Genomic DNA, 18,816 nt, shown 5'->3' with positions numbered 1-18,816 from the left:
TGGCTCTGGTAAAAGTGAGTTTTGTATAGCTTGCTATAGCACTGCAGTGACTGGTACAAATGGAAAACAAGTGAATATCAAGTTGTACAGGGTTGAACTGAGCTGTGACACAAGAACTGATGTAAAGTACAGGAAGCACACTTAGCCTGTGTTATAGGCCTTGTCTTAGACGTGTATTTCAGTTGACTGTAAGAATGAAAGAATCTCATCAGTGTCAGAGAGTGCAGAGTAATACTTAGCTACGGTGGTCCCCACAAGACACCGTACAAGTGTGTAAGACAGCAGCTAGAGTAAATGGCTGGCTGGTCCCCACTTAGTAAGAAAACCATACTGTGCTTGGCAACATGTCGGAAACCAGTTTAACCAATGCAGAATAAACCAAAGACTGGGCACAAGAGCAAATGTTGCACCTATATGAGTAAAAGAGAAACACTGATGTTGAAACTAACTGATTCTTACCTGTGTGATGGTGGATGGAGGTGTCTCAGCAACCTTCTCTGCTGGTGTGGAGACCTGAGAGTGAGAGGACTCGGCCACACAAGGCTGTTCTTCTGTCTGAAATAATAGGTCATCATTAATGAGCAGTTTGTCAACAGAAATAAATCTATTAGACTACATGACAAAGCAACAGTGAAAACAAGACAGAAGACTATAGCATAAACATCAATGTCTGTGTGTACCTGACTCTAAATCATATTTTTTTCCATAGGTTCACTTGTCTCTGGCTACAATGAGTTTTGTATAGCTTGCTATAGCACTGCAGTGACTGGTACAGCTGAAAACAAGTGAATATCAAGTTGTACAGGGTTGAACTGAGCTGTGACACAAGAACTGATGTAAAGTACAGGAAGCACACTTAGCCTGTGTTATAGGCCTTGTCTTAGACGTGTATTTCAGTTGACTGTAAGAATGAAAGAATCTTATCAGTGTCACTAAGAGTGCAGAGTAATACTTAGCTACGGTGGTCCCCACAAGACACCGTACAAGTGTGTAAGACAGCAGCTAGAGTAAATGGCTGGCTGGTCCCCACTTAGTAAGAAAACCATACTGTGCTTGGCAACATGTCGGAAACCAGTTTAACCAATGCAGAATAAACCAAAGACTGGGCACAAGAGCAAATGTTGCACCTATTTGAGTAAAAGAGAAACACTGATGTTGAAACTAACTGATTCTTACCTGTGTGATGGTGGATGGAGGTGTCTCAGCAACCTTCTCTGCTGGTGTGGAGACCTGAGAGTGAGAGGACTCGGCCACACAAGGCTGTTCTTCTGTCTGAAATAATAGGTCATCATTAATGAGCAGTTTGTCAACAGAAATAAGTCTATTAGACTACATGATAAAGCAACAGTGAAAACAAGACAGAAGACTATAGCATAAACATCAATGTCTGTGTGTACCTGGCTCTAAATCATATTTTTTTCCATAGGTTCACTTGTCTCTGGCTACAATGAGTTTTGTATAGCTTGCTATAGCACTGCAGTGACTGGTACAAATGGAAAACAAGTGAATATCAAGTTGTACAGGGTTGAACTGAGCTGTGACACAAGAACTGATGTAAAGTACAGGAAGCACACTTAGCCTGTGTTATAGGCCTTGTCTTAGACGTGTATTTCAGTTGACTGTAAGAATGAAAGAATCTCATCAGTGTCACTAAGAGTGCAGAGTAATACTTAGCTACGGTGGTCCCCACAAGACACCGTACAAGTGTGTAAGACAGCAGCTAGAGTAAATGGCTGGCTGGTCCCCACTTAGTAAGAAAACCATACTGTGCTTGGCAACATGTCGGAAACCAGTTTAACCAATGCAGAATAAACCAAAGACTGGGCACAAGAGCAAATGTTGCACCTATATGAGTAAAAGAGAAACACTGATGTTGAAACTAACTGATTCTTACCTGTGTGATGGTGGATGGAGGTGTCTCAGCAACCTTCTCTGCTGGTGTGGAGACCTGAGAGTGAGAGGACTCGGCCACACAAGGCTGTTCTTCTGTCTGAAATAATAGGTCATCATTAATGAGCAGTTTGTCAACAGAAATAAATCTATTAGACTACATGACAAAGCAACAGTGAAAACAAGACAGAAGACTATAGCATAAACATCAATGTCTGTGTGTACCTGGCTCTAAATCATATTTTTTTCCATAGGTTCACTTGTCTCTGGCTACAATGAGTTTTGTATAGCTTGCTATAGCACTGCAGTGACTGGTACAGCTGAAAACAAGTGAATATCAAGTTGTACAGGGTTGAACTGAGCTGTGACACAAGAACTGATGTAAAGTACAGGAAGCACACTTAGCCTGTGTTATAGGCCTTGTCTTAGACGTGTATTTCAGTTGACTGTAAGAATGAAAGAATCTTATCAGTGTCACTAAGAGTGCAGAGTAATACTTAGCTACGGTGGTCCCCACAAGACACCGTACAAGTGTGTAAGACAGCAGCTAGAGTAAATGGCTGGCTGGTCCCCACTTAGTAAGAAAACCATACTGTGCTTGGCAACATGTCGGAAACCAGTTTAACCAATGCAGAATAAACCAAAGACTGGGCACAAGAGCAAATGTTGCACCTATTTGAGTAAAAGAGAAACACTGATGTTGAAACTAACTGATTCTTACCTGTGTGATGGTGGATGGAGGTGTCTCAGCAACCTTCTCTGCTGGTGTGGAGACCTGAGAGTGAGAGGACTCGGCCACACAAGGCTGTTCTTCTGTCTGAAATAATAGGTCATCATTAATGAGCAGTTTGTCAACAGAAATAAGTCTATTAGACTACATGATAAAGCAACAGTGAAAACAAGACAGAAGACTATAGCATAAACATCAATGTCTGTGTGTACCTGGCTCTAAATCATATTTTTTTCCATAGGTTCACTTGTCTCTGGCTACAATGAGTTTTGTATAGCTTGCTATAGCACTGCAGTGACTGGTACAAATGGAAAACAAGTGAATATCAAGTTGTACAGGGTTGAACTGAGATGTGACACAAGAACTGATGTAAAGTACAGGAAGCACACTTAGCCTGTGTTATAGGCCTTGTCTTAGACGTGTATTTCAGTTGACTGTAAGAATGAAAGAATCTCATCAGTGTCACTAAGAGTGCAGAGTAATACTTAGCTACGGTGGTCCCCACAAGACACCGTACAAGTGTGTAAGACAGCAGCTAGAGTAAATGGCTGGCTGGTCCCCACTTAGTAAGAAAACCATACTGTGCTTGGCAACATGTCGGAAACCAGTTTAACCAATGCAGAATAAACCAAAGACTGGGCACAAGAGCAAATGTTGCACCTATTTGAGTAAAAGAGAAACACTGATGTTGAAAACTAACTGATTCTTACCTGTGTGATGGTGGATGGAGGTGTCTCAGCAACCTTCTCTGCTGGTGTGGAGACCTGAGAGTGAGAGGACTCGGCCACACAAGGCTGTTCTTCTGTCTGAAATAATAGGTCATCATTAATGAGCAGTTTGTCAACAGAAATAAGTCTATTAGACTACATGACAAAGCAACAGTGAAAACAAGACAGAAGACTATAGCATAAACATCAATGTCTGTGTGTACCTGGCTCTAAATCATATTTTTTTCCATAGGTTCACTTGTCTCTGGCTACAATGAGTTTTGTATAGCTTGCTATAGCACTGCAGTGACTGGTACAGCTGAAAACAAGTGAATATCAAGTTGTACAGGGTTGAACTGAGCTGTGACACAAGAACTGATGTAAAGTACAGGAAGCACACTTAGCCTGTGTTATAGGCCTTGTCTTAGACGTGTATTTCAGTTGACTGTAAGAATGAAAGAATCTCATCAGTGTCACTAAGAGTGCAGAGTAATACTTAGCTACGGTGGTCCCCACAAGACACCGTACAAGTGTGTAAGACAGCAGCTAGAGTAAATGGCTGGCTGGTCCCCACTTAGTAAGAAAACCATACTGTGCTTGGCAACATGTCGGAAACCAGTTTAACCAATGCAGAATAAACCAAAGACTGGGCACAAGAGCAAATGTTGCACCTATTTGAGTAAAAGAGAAACACTGATGTTGAAACTAACTGATTCTTACCTGTGTGATGGTGGATGGAGGTGTCTCAGCAACCTTCTCTGCTGGTGTGGAGACCTGAGAGTGAGAGGACTCGGCCACACAAGGCTGTTCTTCTGTCTGAAATAATAGGTCATCATTAATGAGCAGTTTGTCAACAGAAATAAAGTCTATTAGACTACATGACAAAGCAACAGTGAAAACAAGACAGAAGACTATAGCATAAACATCAATGTCTGTGTGTACCTGGCTCTAAATCATATTTTTTTCCATAGGTTCACTTGTCTCTGGCTACAATGAGTTTTGTATAGCTTGCTATAGCACTGCAGTGACTGGTACAAATGGAAAACAAGTGAATATCAAGTTGTACAGGGTTGAACTGAGCTGTGACACAAGAACTGATGTAAAGTACAGGAAGCACACTTAGCCTGTGTTATAGGCCTTGTCTTAGATGTGTATTTCAGTTGACTGTAAGAATGAAAGAATCTTATCAGTGTCACTAAGAGTGCAGAGTAATACTTAGCTACGGTGGTCCCCACAAGACACCGTACAAGTGTGTAAGACAGCAGCTAGAGTAAATGGCTGGCTGGTCCCCACTTAGTAAGAAAACCATACTGTGCTTGGCAACATGTCGGAAACCAGTTTAACCAATGCAGAATAAACCAAAGACTGGGCACAAGAGCAAATGTTGCACCTGTATGAGTAAAAGAGAAACACTGATGTTGAAACTAACTGATTCTTACCTGTGTGATGGTGGATGGAGGTGTCTCAGCAACCTTCTCTGCTGGTGTGGAGACCTGAGAGTGAGAGGACTCGGCCACACAAGGCTGTTCTTCTGTCTGAAATAATAGGTCATCATTAATGAGCAGTTTGTCAACAGAAATAAATCTATTAGACTACATGACAAAGCAACAGTGAAAACAAGACAGAACACTATAGCATAAACATCAATGTCTGTGTGTACCTGGCTCTAAATCATATTTTTTTCCATAGGTTCACTTGTCTCTGGCTACAATGAGTTTTGTATAGCTTGCTATAGCACTGCAGTGACTGGTACAGCTGAAAACAAGTGAATATCAAGTTGTACAGGGTTGAACTGAGCTGTGACACAAGAACTGATGTAAAGTACAGGAAGCACACTTAGCCTGTGTTATAGGCCTTGTCTTAGACGTGTATTTCAGTTGACTGTAAGAATGAAAGAATCTCATCAGTGTCACTAAGAGTGCAGAGTAATACTTAGCTACGGTGGTCCCCACAAGACACCGTACAAGTGTGTAAGACAGCAGCTAGAGTAAATGGCTGGCTGGTCCCCACTTAGTAAGAAAACCATACTGTGCTTGGCAACATGTCGGAAACCAGTTTAACCAATGCAGAATAAACCAAAGACTGGGCACAAGAGCAAATGTTGCACCTATATGAGTAAAAGAGAAACACTGATGTTGAAACTAACTGATTCTTACCTGTGTGATGGTGGATGGAGGTGTCTCAGCAACCTTCTCTGCTGGTGTGGAGACCTGAGAGTGAGAGGACTCGGCCACACAAGGCTGTTCTTCTGTCTGAAATAATAGGTCATCATTAATGAGCAGTTTGTCAACAGAAATAAATCTATTAGACTACATGACAAAGCAACAGTGAAAACAAGACAGAACACTATAGCATAAACATCAATGTCTGTGTGTACCTGGCTCTAAATCATATTTTTTTCCATAGGTTCACTTGTCTCTGGCTACAATGAGTTTTGTATAGCTTGCTATAGCACTGCAGTGACTGCTCCAAATGGAAAACAAGTGAATATCAAGTTGTACAGGGTTGAACTGAGCTGTGACACAAGAACTGATGTAAAGTACAGGAAGCACACTTAGCCTGTGTTATAGGCCTTGTCTTAGACGTGTATTTCAGTTGACTGTAAGAATGAAAGAATCTCATCAGTGTCACTAAGAGTGCAGAGTAATACTTAGCTACGGTGGTCCCCACAAGACACCGTACAAGTGTGTAAGACAGCAGCTAGAGTAAATGGCTGGCTGGTCCCCACTTAGTAAGAAAACCATACTGTGCTTGGCAACATGTCGGAAACCAGTTTAACCAATGCAGAATAAACCAAAGACTGGGCACAAGAGCAAATGTTGCACCTATTTGAGTAAAAGAGAAACACTGATGTTGAAACTAACTGATTCTTACCTGTGTGATGGTGGATGGAGGTGTCTCAGCAACCTTCTCTGCTGGTGTGGAGACCTGAGAGTGAGAGGACTCGGCCACACAAGGCTGTTCTTCTGTCTGAAATAATAGGTCATCATTAACGAGCAGTTTGTGCACAAGTGTTCACAACAGCAATCATTGCACATTTTTTACTCCAAGTGAAATGTTGAAATGTTGAACTAATGTTGAAATTCAAAAAACTGTTATGTCACAATGATTATTACTGTGTAGGTGTTATACCCACATTAGTGCAAGCTCATTACTGCATTGCCTTAATTTTCTTTAAATGTATACAAAAAAACAAGTATCTCAAAAAAACTGTATGATAGGCTGCAAAGCTTTCTTTAATTGTCGAAATCTGAACAGAGGCACAAAAATAACAATCATTCTGGTGCATTATATTTAAGCCACATTTGACACTGATAATAAATAATGACATACCTGTTTCCTCCATGGCCAATCACTTCCACCATAGTCATATGTAATTTCTTCTCCTGGCTGTATGTCCCTCAAAGCAAATAGGCAGAGGTATGATTTGGCCTCCGTAATGACCCTCTTCATTTTGCAGTTTGGGTGCCTGTGGTCATCATTGACAAGGCGTCCAAGGCTGCCATCTTCTTGGGCTGCATCAATGCTTTGGAATAGCAAAAAATAAATGACTGGGCTTGATAATATTAAATTACTGATTAAAGTACCTTTTTTCTAATTTGCCATTACTCTCATGTTCCTTGTAACACCATAAGGTTATTATGAGATTTGTCAGTGCTACGAAAAAAAGAAAAAAAAAAAAACAATCAATCAAAACCTTACCACCATGTCTTTTCTTTCCAGTAGAAGTCAAACATGAAAACAGCACATGAGCTGTGATAGGTCCTCTTCCTCTTTATTGACTCTTCCAAATTTATCAACGTCCCTCTGTACTCCACCACAAAGTGTCCTTTTGAGAAATGGGATTTGGCAAACACCCCTCGACCTGTTAAAACCAATACTACAAATGTTATTTTATACAGTTTAGGCTGGAGGGGTTAAAGTGCACCACATTAAAAGTGAACTGGATTCATAACAAGATAAAACACAAAGTATGTTTTATATTTTACACAAACGAGGTCATAAACTTGCATACGGAAGGTGGCAAACACACAGTACCTTTATTGGAGTTGATGTATTTTACTTCCAGTTCTGCAGTCTTGTCCAGTGCTTTCACAACATGTTCCACTGCATCCTCTAAGGGAAGCCATCACATACCTAATCATTAATACAAAAATATCATAATATTAACAGAGTTTGGGGTTATATAAATATTGCATTTCATGAAAATGTTTAAATGAGTTATACTAGTTACTAAGAGTGATGGCGAACAGGCAATCATCTAACAAACAGTCCCACATCATGGTTTTCCTTGTCTATCGAAGGCCAAGGTGGTTAAAGCGTGTGGGGGGGCGTTCAAGTGTAGTATCTTTTGCGTACATAAAGCCTTTGTTTTCAATGTAGACTCACGCTCACAACCCAGAACAACAAGCTTGATTTTCAGCCATGGAGGGAGGAGCGTAAACATTCTCAGCTTGGCATTCTTGGCTTTTAAATAGACCCGTGACGCAGCTAATTAGCTAGCGCTAGCTGCTCTGCTAACGTCAAGTAGCTCTCCCTCAAAACTCACGATTTCACTCTATGACCAAATACGTCATGCTGAAGTTGCTTTTAGACGTTTTTTTCACAGACTCGCGTAAATAAATGTTAAAGTTATGATGACTTACCTGTTTGAGTCCACTCTGCCACTTGACCTGCACGCTGTGCCCGTCTGCTCCTTCAGCTGTCATGTCAAAGAGCGCTTGTTCTGTATCATCAGTACATCCAGGAAATGTGGTAAAGGTGCATTACAGATGACTCCGACCGCCAGTCATGTCCCGTAACGTGTATCAAGCCCACCCATGTGTGCCCCTCCCCCACCAATCTATCCACGGCATAAAAATTAAAACTATTTATTAAGCAATGAGACCCAGTGTTTTCTCCACGTGTAAGTACTAATTTAAACGTGCAAGACTTGACTTATTGCTATGTTTTTTGGTAATGCATCATAATTACATATCAGAAATTGATTTAAATTGTAATGGCAGTATCTAATAACCTTTACTATTCACCCCCAAAGACCCACATATAGAAGAAAATTGTAAACATTTTTTTTACCTTTTAGATGTTGTCTAAACTCATAATCACACCAAAATGATAATCACACAAGTAATATTTTTATGAATGATATTTTTCATAAAAACATTGAGTTATTTATTATTTATTTTAGAATTATATTTACTGAAATCAGATATTTTTTTTACAAATCCTGGAAAACTGAATGAAAACTCTAACTAAATTATGATACTCCCAAAAGCAGTTCTATTTCTCTGAGAAGCAGAGCTGGACCATTGCACTTTCTGCAAAGCATGTAGGTGTAGCCTTTAGCATTGTGTCTGTACTGTCCTCTATTATTTTTTACAGGAAAATGTCCAATCATGTCCTTGCATACTTCTTTTGGTGCTGATACTTGGACAAACAAGTAAAACCCTGAAAACATGACCTGTACTATACATATGTTTAAATAATCTATTAGTCTATCCTGAAATACTGTAGATAATATGTTCTTTAATCCGAATGTAATCATTAAGATTCAAGAGTCTTTATTGTCATTATGCAAGCTTAACGAAATTTTGTGCAGATTCTCAGCTTAAAAACACACTTATAAATAGGAGAAAATTGAAATTGCACACTTAAGAAAAAATATAAAAATATAAAATACAAAATACAAAATGAGGTAGATAAAAACAAAGTGCACTTAATGCCAGACTATGTGTATGCTGTGTGTGTGTATGCAGATAGACGGGGGAGGGTGTATGTGTGAAGTCCTGTATGGGGGTGGGACGTGAGTGTGTCACTGTATGGGGGTTATTGCTTTAACAGCTCTGGGGAAGAAGCTGTCCCTGAGTCTGTTGGTGCTGGTTTTAATGTTCCTGTACCGCCTTCCTGATGTAAGCGGTACAAACAGTTCGTTGCCCGGGTGGGTGGGGTCTGTGGCAATGCGTCTTGCCTTCTTCTGGACTCGGGCAGTGTAAACTGAGTCCAGATCTGGTAGACTGCAGCCCACAATCCCCTGTGCTGTCCTCACCACCCGGGCTAAGTCCTTTCTGTCCTGTGCTGTGCAACTGCCATACCACACAGTCACACTGAGACACAGGATGCTTTCAATTGTGGCTCTGTAAAAGTTCATGAGCAGCTGAGTAGACAGTCCAGTCCGTTTCAACTTCCTGAGAAAGAAGAGCCATTGTTGGGCCTTTTTCACCAGGTGTGAGGTGTTCACTGACCAGGAGAGGTCAGAGGAGATGTGGATGCCCAGGAACTTAATGCTGTCCACCCGCTCAACCGCCTTCCCAAGTATACAGACGGGAGCGTCATCGGTCTTCCTGGACCTCCTGTAGTCCACTATGACCTCCTTGGTTTTGCTGATGTCCAGGATGAGGTTGATCCTGGAACACCACTGTGTCAAGTTCTGGACCTCGTCTCTGTAGTGGGTCTCATCATTGTGAGACCCACTACAGTGGTGTCGTCCGCGAACTTAACAACCATGTTTGTGGGGTGGATAGCAGAGCAGTCGTGTGTGTACAGTGTGAATAAGGCAGGGCTGAGTACACTACCCTGCAGCGTGCCAGTGTTGAGGATCAGTGGGGCTGATGTAGACTCCCCTATCCTCACCACCTGGGGCCTGTTGGTGAGGAAGTCCCTGATCCAGGAGCAGAGTGAGTCTGACAAACCCAGGTTGTGGAGTTTCAGGGCCAACATATCTGGGGGGACCGTGTTGAAGGCCGAGCTGAAGTCCACAAATAGCATCCTAACATAGGTGTTAGGATGCTGCAGGTGAGTCAGGGCCGTGCGAAGTGCTAGTGAGACGGCATCCTCCGTAGAACGGTTCTCCCTGTAGGTGAACTGCAGACTGTCCAGGCCAACGGGGATGGCGTCCTTGATGTATCTCAGGAGGATCCTCTCGAAGCACTTCATGATTATAGGGGTCAGAGTGACAGGTCGGTAGTCGTTGAGGCAGGTGATGGTTGATTTCTTTGGCAGAGGCACAATGATGGAGGACTTCAGGCACACAGGGACCGTGGACAGCTGTATGGACAGGTTGAAGATGTCCAGGAAGACTCCTGCCAGTTGGTCAGTGCATGACTTCAGTGTGCGCCCTGACACCTTATCTGGACCTGCAGCCTTGTTGGTGTTGACTCTCCTCAAAGCGGAGGTCACTTGGTGCAGCTGCAGGACGAGAGGCTGCTGCTGCACCTCTGGCTGAGGAAGGTCAGCAGTTCTTCTGCTGCTTGGAGAGTCGAAGCGTGCGAAGAAGCTGTTTAAGGTGTCAGGTAGGGTCAGGTCATGGCTGACCTGCTGGTCATTCCGCTTGTAGTCCGTGATGGTCCTGATGCCTTTCCACATGTTACGTGGATCGTTGTCATTGAAGTGCTCCTCAATGCGCTGCTTGTGCCTGTGTTTAGCCAGCTGGATGCCCTTTTTCAGTTCTTTCCGGGCCCTGCTGTAAGCCAGCCTATCTCCTGACCTATAGGCTGCATCCCGGGCTTTTAGCAGGGGCCACACTGTGCCGTCCACCCATGGTTTTTGATTAGGAAAAACCGTGATTGTCTTTGTGTAATAATGTAATAAAAACACTGCATTTTGATCGAAACTCAAAATTGTAACAGAGGAGACATTTAAAACGTATGAATGATCAAAAACACAAACATTTCTTTTTGTATTTTCCTAATAAACAGGTAAAAAGTTCATCAATATGAAGTGCAGCTGCAGACAGGGGAAAATCCGCTACCACTTTGACCCAGCCCTCGCACTCCTTTCGGTCTGCGGGAGCCGCAGCCACCCCCTCCCCTATCCTCTCTTCTCTCCCCCCTTTTTGTCATCTGCTGTGGTGTACTGTCCACTGACGTACACAAAAATACACATGTACAAAAGACAGGTCCCCCGTCCGCTATGTGTCATCATATTACCATAGCAATGTGTTGAGACTTGGATGCTCATCATGACTGCAAAGTTTCATCCACATTGGATGAAGTATGTTGGAGAAACAGGCAAAAATGCATCCATTTCCTGTGTGTTGGTGAAGGGTCAAGTGGCGGAAGAACAGCCAGACCGTGTAACACAGACCAAAGCTGTTGATAACTCTTTGTCCTTTATGCCTTCAGAGTGACCTGAAAAAATTATCAGCTCGATCAGACGATTCCCTTAGGAGGAGTTTGATAAAGTATGGCGAGTGTGAAACACAAACTGGCGCAGTTTGTCCAAAATGGCGGACTTCCTGTATATTTTAGAGGATACCTCCAAGAGAGAGATTTCTCGTATAGAGACGATACATCTGTGTACCAATTTTCGTGTCTGTAGGTCTTACAGTGACCCAGGTCTTATTCTAGGGGGCGCTGCAGAGCAATTTGGCCCCGTCCGCTTGGGATGACAGAGTTATATGAAAACTGGGACAGGGGCTGATGTAATTACTAAGTTTAAGGCATATTGGATTAATAATTCAAGATACTGGCAAAGGATCAACTGTGCAGCGACACACCGTCCCCACCATGTACCTTTCAAAAAAGCTTTTGATAGCTTTTGCTTAATCATGTCCTCAGAACCATGTGACAAAGTTTGGGGTTGATCTGATCATCTCCCTAGGAGGAGTTCCTTCAAGTACAACGTGTGGGAAGAGGAAAATCTGCCAAAACAGAAAGCATACTGCCAATAGGTGGCGCTATGAGTGTATCATCATATTGGCATATCAATCTGTTCAGACTCAGATGGTCATTATAACTGTAAAGTTTCATCCACATTGGATGAAGTATGTGAGAGAAACAGTCTATTTTTGCATTCAAGTGTCTGCACATGTGCAGATGAGTCAAGTGTGTGTGAAGTGTGTGTTCCTGCCTTACCAGGTCCGACCAGTAGGGGGGTTAGTGAGTTAACCTCACTTAAGCACACTTAAGCACACTTATCTGGTTGTCATTACATTGTGGGGTAGCCCCTGAAAATTTGACAGGGCATCCCTGTAGCCATTGTTTCAATGAATTTAATGCTCTCCCAAGTGGGGACCAGGGTTTTGGTCCCCACCAAGATTTTGGTTCCCACACTGTGAGTGTGCTGTCCGATGCTGGTTCCCACCATGTGATAAAGACAAACACACACATACACACACACACACACACACACCTTGGGTTCCCTGGCAACCACAACGGGAACCTTTGCCCAGTAGAATCTCACGGGAACAACAGCTGTGTTGGTAGTTATCACAGAGAGCTGCAGCATTTCTTCGATAACATTGAACGTTTCTTGTAGCTTTGGTATATAATGCTTCTTTGAGGCCTTGCTTACAGTTTATTACGTGGCAGCACCATGGTAGGTCGACATACCGTGAGGCTCTTGATTACATATTTGATCACCCGTGAGGAGGAGAGAGACCAGGAAATGGACAGTGAGGATGGATTAGAGGAGTAAACATCAGAAGCTGAAGACGGCACGGAATATAATCCAGACCAAGAAATAACTGATGAGGAGGAATCCAGTGGTGAAGAGGATGGCCATGCTGAGGGTGCTGTCACATTCACGTCAAAGAATGGAGCAGCAAATTACATGCAGTGAAACACACACAGGAGCAGTGGGCAGCATCAAGCGCCCGGGGAGCATATTGGAGGGTTAAGTGCCTTGCTCAAGGGCACATCAGCCGGCTAATGAAGGGGGGGAGCATTTTATCGCATTAATCACTCCACCACACCCAAATTTTTCCTGCCCGTCCGGTGGGGGAATCGAACCGGTGACCCTCCGATCACAAGCTGCTTCTCCAACCTCTAGGCCACGGCTGCCCCCATACTCAGTGTGGGGTTTTGCCCTGGGACCCGTTTCTCTCTGATTCTCTTCTTTTTGGTTGTTTTTTTTTGTTGTTGTTGCTGTTGTTGTTGTTGTTTACACACCTGTAAAGTGTCTTGAGATAACTATGTTATGAATTGGCACTTTAAATAAAATTGAATTGAATTGAACTTCCTGGTCTTCATCCCCACCTGACCTTAAAATCAAGGTAGGTTTTCAGCTGAAAATGTCATCAGGATGACTCCAGGACCTACAAAATATGCCCTATCCCAGAGTGATGGTCTCAAATCCTGCTTTGAACTGAGTCAACTTTTGCCATTACAGGATGGACAGGATGGACTCATCAAGCAGACATTTTTTATAGCATAAGAATTAATGTGCTCTTTATTTCCTTGCACACATGCAGTGTATCACAAATCTGTGGTACCACCTGAAGTAATCTCAACAGCCATAGGGGGCTGAGCACACATTTGATGCCTGCAGAGTCCTTGGTGATTTTTCCTCTTAGAAGTAACCAAATCAAAAATAGAAGCTTAACAATACAATCCCTGGAAGTGTCATAGCACACAGACTAAGCTTCACAGCACCCTGCTGAGTTTCGAATTCTTCACAGCAAACCGGGAGAAAAACAGAAAATGAAAAGCAAAGAAAGGGTTATGGTAAGACAGCATTTTATAGAATTTCATTTTAGAATTACCAAATATAAAGAATTATTTGAGAGCTGTATTTTCTGACTGAAAGCAGACACAAACGTTTTCAGTGGCAGCTTGTTTAATGTACACAATTAAGAACCACAAAATGTTGTTTAAATATTATCTAACACATTGAAATAACAGGTTCACACTATATACCTTCATTTTCACATGATACACTATATAGAAAAATACACTATAAAGAAATAAAAGTATTGGGACAACTGACCAATAAACCAACACTACATTGCCAAAAGTATTCACTCACCCATCCAAATAATTGAATTCAGGTGTTCCAATCACTTCCATGGACACAGGTGTATAAAACCAAGCACCTTGGCATGCAGACTGCTTCTACAGACATTTGTGAAAGAACAGACCGCTCTCAGGAGCTCAGTGAATTCCAGTGTGGTACTGTGATAGGATGCCACCTGTGCAACAAGTCCAGTCGTGAAATTTCCTCGCTACTAAATATTCCACAGTCAACTGTCAGTGGTATTATAACAAAGTGGAAGTGATTGGGAACGACAACAACTCAGCCACAAAGGGGCAGACCACGTAAAATAAGAGCGGGGTCAGCGGTTGCATAGTGCACAGAGGTGGCCAAGATTCTGCAGAGTCAATCACCACAGACCTCCAAACTTCAAGTGGCCTTCAGATTAGCTCAAGAACAGTGTGTAGAGAGCTTCATGGAATGGGTTTCCATGGCCAAACAGCTGCATCCAAGCCATACATCACCAAGTGCAATGCAAAGCATCGGATGCAGTGGTGTAAAGCACGCCACCACTGGACTCTGGAGCAGTGGAGACGCGTTCCCTGGAGTTATGAATCACGCTTCTCCATCTGGCAATCTGATGGACGAGTCTGGGTTCGGTGGTTGCCAGGAGAACGGTACTTGTCTGACTGCATTGTGCAAAGTGTGCCCTGCACAGACGTCAACCCGACAGAACACCTTTGGGATGAATTAGAGCGAAGACTGCGAGCCAGGTCTCTTTGTCCAACATCAGTGTCTGAGCTCACAAATGTGCTTCTGGAAGAATGGTCAAAATTCCCATAAACACACTCCTAAACCTTGTGGAAAGCCTTTCCAGAAGAGTTGAAGCTGTTATAGATGCAAAAGGTGGGCTGACGTCATATTAAACCCTATGGATTAAGAATGGGATGTCACTTAAATTCATATGTGTGTAAAGGCAGATGAGCGAATACTTTTGGCGATATAGTGTAGACAGCTTTGCAGGTATAACAGCTTCCACTCATCTAGTAAGGCTTTCCATACTCCACTCCTTTTGGAGTGTTTCTGCAGGAATCTTTGCCAATTCATGAAGCAGAGCAGTAGTGAGGTCAGGTACTGATGTTGGATGAAAGGCCTGGCTCACAATCTCCATTCCAGTTCATCCCAAAGGTGTTCATTGGGGTTGAGGTCAGGGCTCTGTGTGGGCCAGTCAAGTTGGAAGCACAGCATTGTCCAAAATGTCTTGGATGTCTTGGAGCATTACGTTTTCCCTTCACTGGAAGTAAGGAGCCGAGCCCAACCCCTGAAAAACATGCCCCACCCAACACCTGAATTCAATAATAAATCAGCTTGTCCAAATACTTTTGTCTATATAGTGTCAATACTTCTTGTGCTTGAGATCAGAAACGAATTGAATTATTGAGTATTTAGTGAGAGATTTACTCAAGAAGGATCATCCAACATAGTAACTGGATAGCTATAAAGATACGTTCACACAGCAGTTGAAAGTGATCCAGTTCTGTTGCTGATGTTCATCTTTGTATGTGACCCATACCTGCATCAGTGTGAACACATCAGTACTACGATCCAACCTATAAGAATGCTGCTGCGATCCATCCATCCATCCATTTTCTATACCGCTTATCCGCTGACTACAGGCGAGAGGCGGGGTTCACCCTGGACTGGTTGCCAGTCAATCACAGGGCTGACACACAAAGACAGACAACCACACACTCTCACACTCACACCTAGGGGCAATTTAGAGTAGCCAATTAACCTAATGTGCACATTGTTAATTTTATCAGTTGTTTGGTGTGGTGACAGTCTGTCAGCTTTTCAAAAAAGGGCTTCGACAGAAACAACTTTAAATATATATCTTGTTTAAAACCTGCTGTCTCCGAGTTGTCCCTGCTGTGATCTTCCAGTTTTGGTTTTGTCCATCACTGCTGACGAATAGCAATGTGACAATGTGATGTAAGAATGCCCAGTGGGAAGGAAAAATAAATAAATAACACATGAATTCTGGCCCATCTGTTCACACAACAGTACACCAGTAGGAATCAGATATCTGATCTAGAGCAAAAAAATGTGTGTGTTCATGTAATGTAAAGTGCAGTGGGGGATCATATGAGCAGGCTGCTGCCTGTGTGATAGAAGGCCAAAGGTATTGATTTATGCCAGGTTTGATAGCTGTAAGGAAACAAACTCGTCTAAGTACACTGGACTAACAGTATTGCAACAAATGAATACAAAAAGGGAGTACAATCATTAATTAAAAGAAATATTAAATACAAATTTCACCCATTTGGTGTCAGATTTTTTTTTTTCTCAAAGGAGAACAGAGGACAAGCGCTTCATATAGCATATGTGTGTTATAGCAAAAAAAATGCAACAAGCATCCCCAGTTTTTACACCTGTGTTGCAGGATGGTGTAGTTTGACGTTTAATGTTAATTGACTGTAGCTGATATAATCTGCCACAAGCGAAGTTTGCTATTTTTATTGATGAGAGTGACAGTAATTGCGGCTAAACAAAGTCTTTTGGCTGAATGATTAGTATGTGAGGAGAGATTTAAAAAAACTGTAAGGATCGGAGCTTCATCTGGGGAACCAAGTGGAACCAGACCAGAAATGGAACTGGAATTCAGAATATAAACATATTAATGAAATTCGAAAAGCTGTAGGAAATAAATAAATACCAATAAATAGCACTGAAACTGAAGCTGACCCATAAAGAGTCAGTATTAAATCTTTTCTTACTCTTGTTCCTGAAGTATTCTTTTCTCAACAGCATCACTGAAAAGCATGTGTGGTTAACATTAGTGTGCGGAGTACCAGTTATCTGAGGATGGAATACAGAATGTTTGACTTGTGCGGGTTAAAAAAACAAACAAAAAAACAAACAAGTGCTCAACAAAAACAACAAAAAGCTATGACATGACAAGGCTATGATTAAGATTTGGTTATGTTTAGGTTCAAACACTGTGGTTTGGGTTAAAACCACTGTTTTGTAGAGTGTCTTAGTGGCTGGTCATCGTGCATGCCTACTTACTCTCAACATCTGTTCAATAAAGCCAGCATCACTGTGCCTCAGTGCACAAAGCAAGGACCATAAACACATGGTGGGAGGAGTCTGGTGTGGAAGAACTTGACTGGCCCACACAGAGCTCTGACCTCAATCCCAATGAGCAACTTTGGGAAGAACTGGAACAGAGACTGCGAGCCAGGCCTTTTGGTCCAACATCAGTGTCTGACCTCACTATTGCTCTACTGCATGAAAGGGTAAACCTCCCACAGAAACACTCCAAACTCTTGTAGAATGCCTTCCTATAAGAGTGGAAGCTGTCTGGATATTTAGAATGCAATGTCAATAAAGGCCCTGTTGGTGTAATGGTCAAGTGGTAAAAATACTTTTGTTTATAGTGTATAGTGAAGGCACACTGCTCAATTCTGTTCATAGCAGGGACAAAATGCATGGCCCTCATTCTGTGTTATCCATACTACCTTCTCCCCACAAGGACAATGCATAACCTGATAACCTGAAGTCACAATACCTACAGCTACTTGAGGCTTTCAGAGTACTTGCTAAAACAGCTGATTGTGTGAATGTGAAATTTGCAGCGGAAGAGGAAATACCATCAGATAGTACATCCTCTGCGATAACCTGTATAAATGTATAACAGTGTACCAATTAGCATGAGCAGTGAATAGGAGATATCACACTCACCGTGTTACTGCAGGTTCTGTAACGAATGTTTTTGCCATCGCAACTTCTGCAAAGAAAAAGAGAAAGCAAAATGACTGCAAACCAATAGGTAACTGTGTGACACTTGAGCTGTGAAAACACATGATTTAAATCCACAGGGCTCACAGTAAACAATATTACCTTTTAACTTTTGGCAGCGTGATGTTTGGAGTATAAGGATACTGTTTCAGGAAATACCGCAGTATTTCTTTTGATTTTTTAAGTGGCACAAACAAAGTTTATTTCATTTTTTGTGTTTGAGTGGTGGCACATTTCCCAGCAGTGGAGATTTACTCAGTGTAGTAGTGCTCTTTGTCATGCTTCTCTCCAACTTTTAGCCCTGTTTAAGTGTTTCTCCTTTCTCTGAGCCTTGCTGAGCTCTGGGTAGGACCTAAAGGTAAATACCTAAAATGTAAAGTAAACCTGGTGAATGTCTGCACACATACACAAAATTGTTCACCCAGTACAGAATCAATGCACACACACCCGCACACTTCTGGATGGTTGCAGCACACTCCACCTGCAGCTCACATCACTCAGCCAGCAGCCATCACAGCACTTCACAAAGCTCCAGCTGGCAAAGGCAGAACGTCAAGCAAAAATGAAGCTTAGCGAAGCGAAGCATTTTCCCACGATCCTTTGGCTCCACTATGTCATTCTTCCCTCGTCCAATCACAGCCTGTCACTACAGCCAATTACTAGCAAGCTGTCAGATTTTAAAAGTGTTCTCTCTTTCCACTGTCTTTCAGCTGTCTGTTCATCCCTGTCAACATCTGCATTGCTGCTTCGTCGTTCTGGAGTTCCCTGCCTTTTCAATGATATGGTCTTTCCCTGCTCGTCTAGATAACAGCATGTCAGATTACAACTTGAATTCTCTTTTTAGAGAGTTAAGATCTGAGCGGCAAACTCCTGCTAGAGTCGGCCAGCTCCCTCAGTTCGACATAAGCGCTCGTGCTGTGTCCTCAAATCGGTGCTGGCTCAAATGTTTCCGAGTTATTAGTTCTCTAGTTTAGATCAGAGAAGATTTCTGCAGCTGTT

The 18,816-nt window shown here is 42.5% G+C and overlaps 1 protein-coding gene and 1 long non-coding RNA gene across 3 annotated transcripts in view; both read right to left on the bottom strand.

The window, feature by feature from the left end:
• The window catches only part of adamtsl3 (ADAMTS-like 3), a 188,923-nt gene that overhangs the window by 82,560 nt on the left and 87,547 nt on the right, over positions 1-18,816 (bottom strand). For both annotated transcript variants that reach the window (XM_046387311.1, XM_046387226.1), the window contains exon 5: positions 17,761-17,806. In XM_046387311.1, the coding sequence (XP_046243267.1) occupies positions 17,761-17,806 (46 nt within the window). The remainder of the gene's footprint in view (positions 1-17,760; positions 17,807-18,816) is intronic.
• LOC124058361 lies at positions 6,240-8,113 on the bottom strand. The gene is made up of 5 exons (XR_006843239.1): positions 7,974-8,113; positions 7,366-7,464; positions 7,030-7,192; positions 6,661-6,853; positions 6,240-6,297 (listed from the first exon to the last, which is right to left on the bottom strand). It is a non-coding gene; the product is annotated as an uncharacterized LOC124058361 (long non-coding RNA).

Source organism: Scatophagus argus, chromosome 1, assembly GCF_020382885.2.
Source record: "Scatophagus argus isolate fScaArg1 chromosome 1, fScaArg1.pri, whole genome shotgun sequence".
NCBI lineage: Eukaryota > Metazoa > Chordata > Actinopteri > Scatophagidae > Scatophagus > Scatophagus argus.
This window is presented reverse-complemented; position numbering and strand designations above follow the sequence as displayed.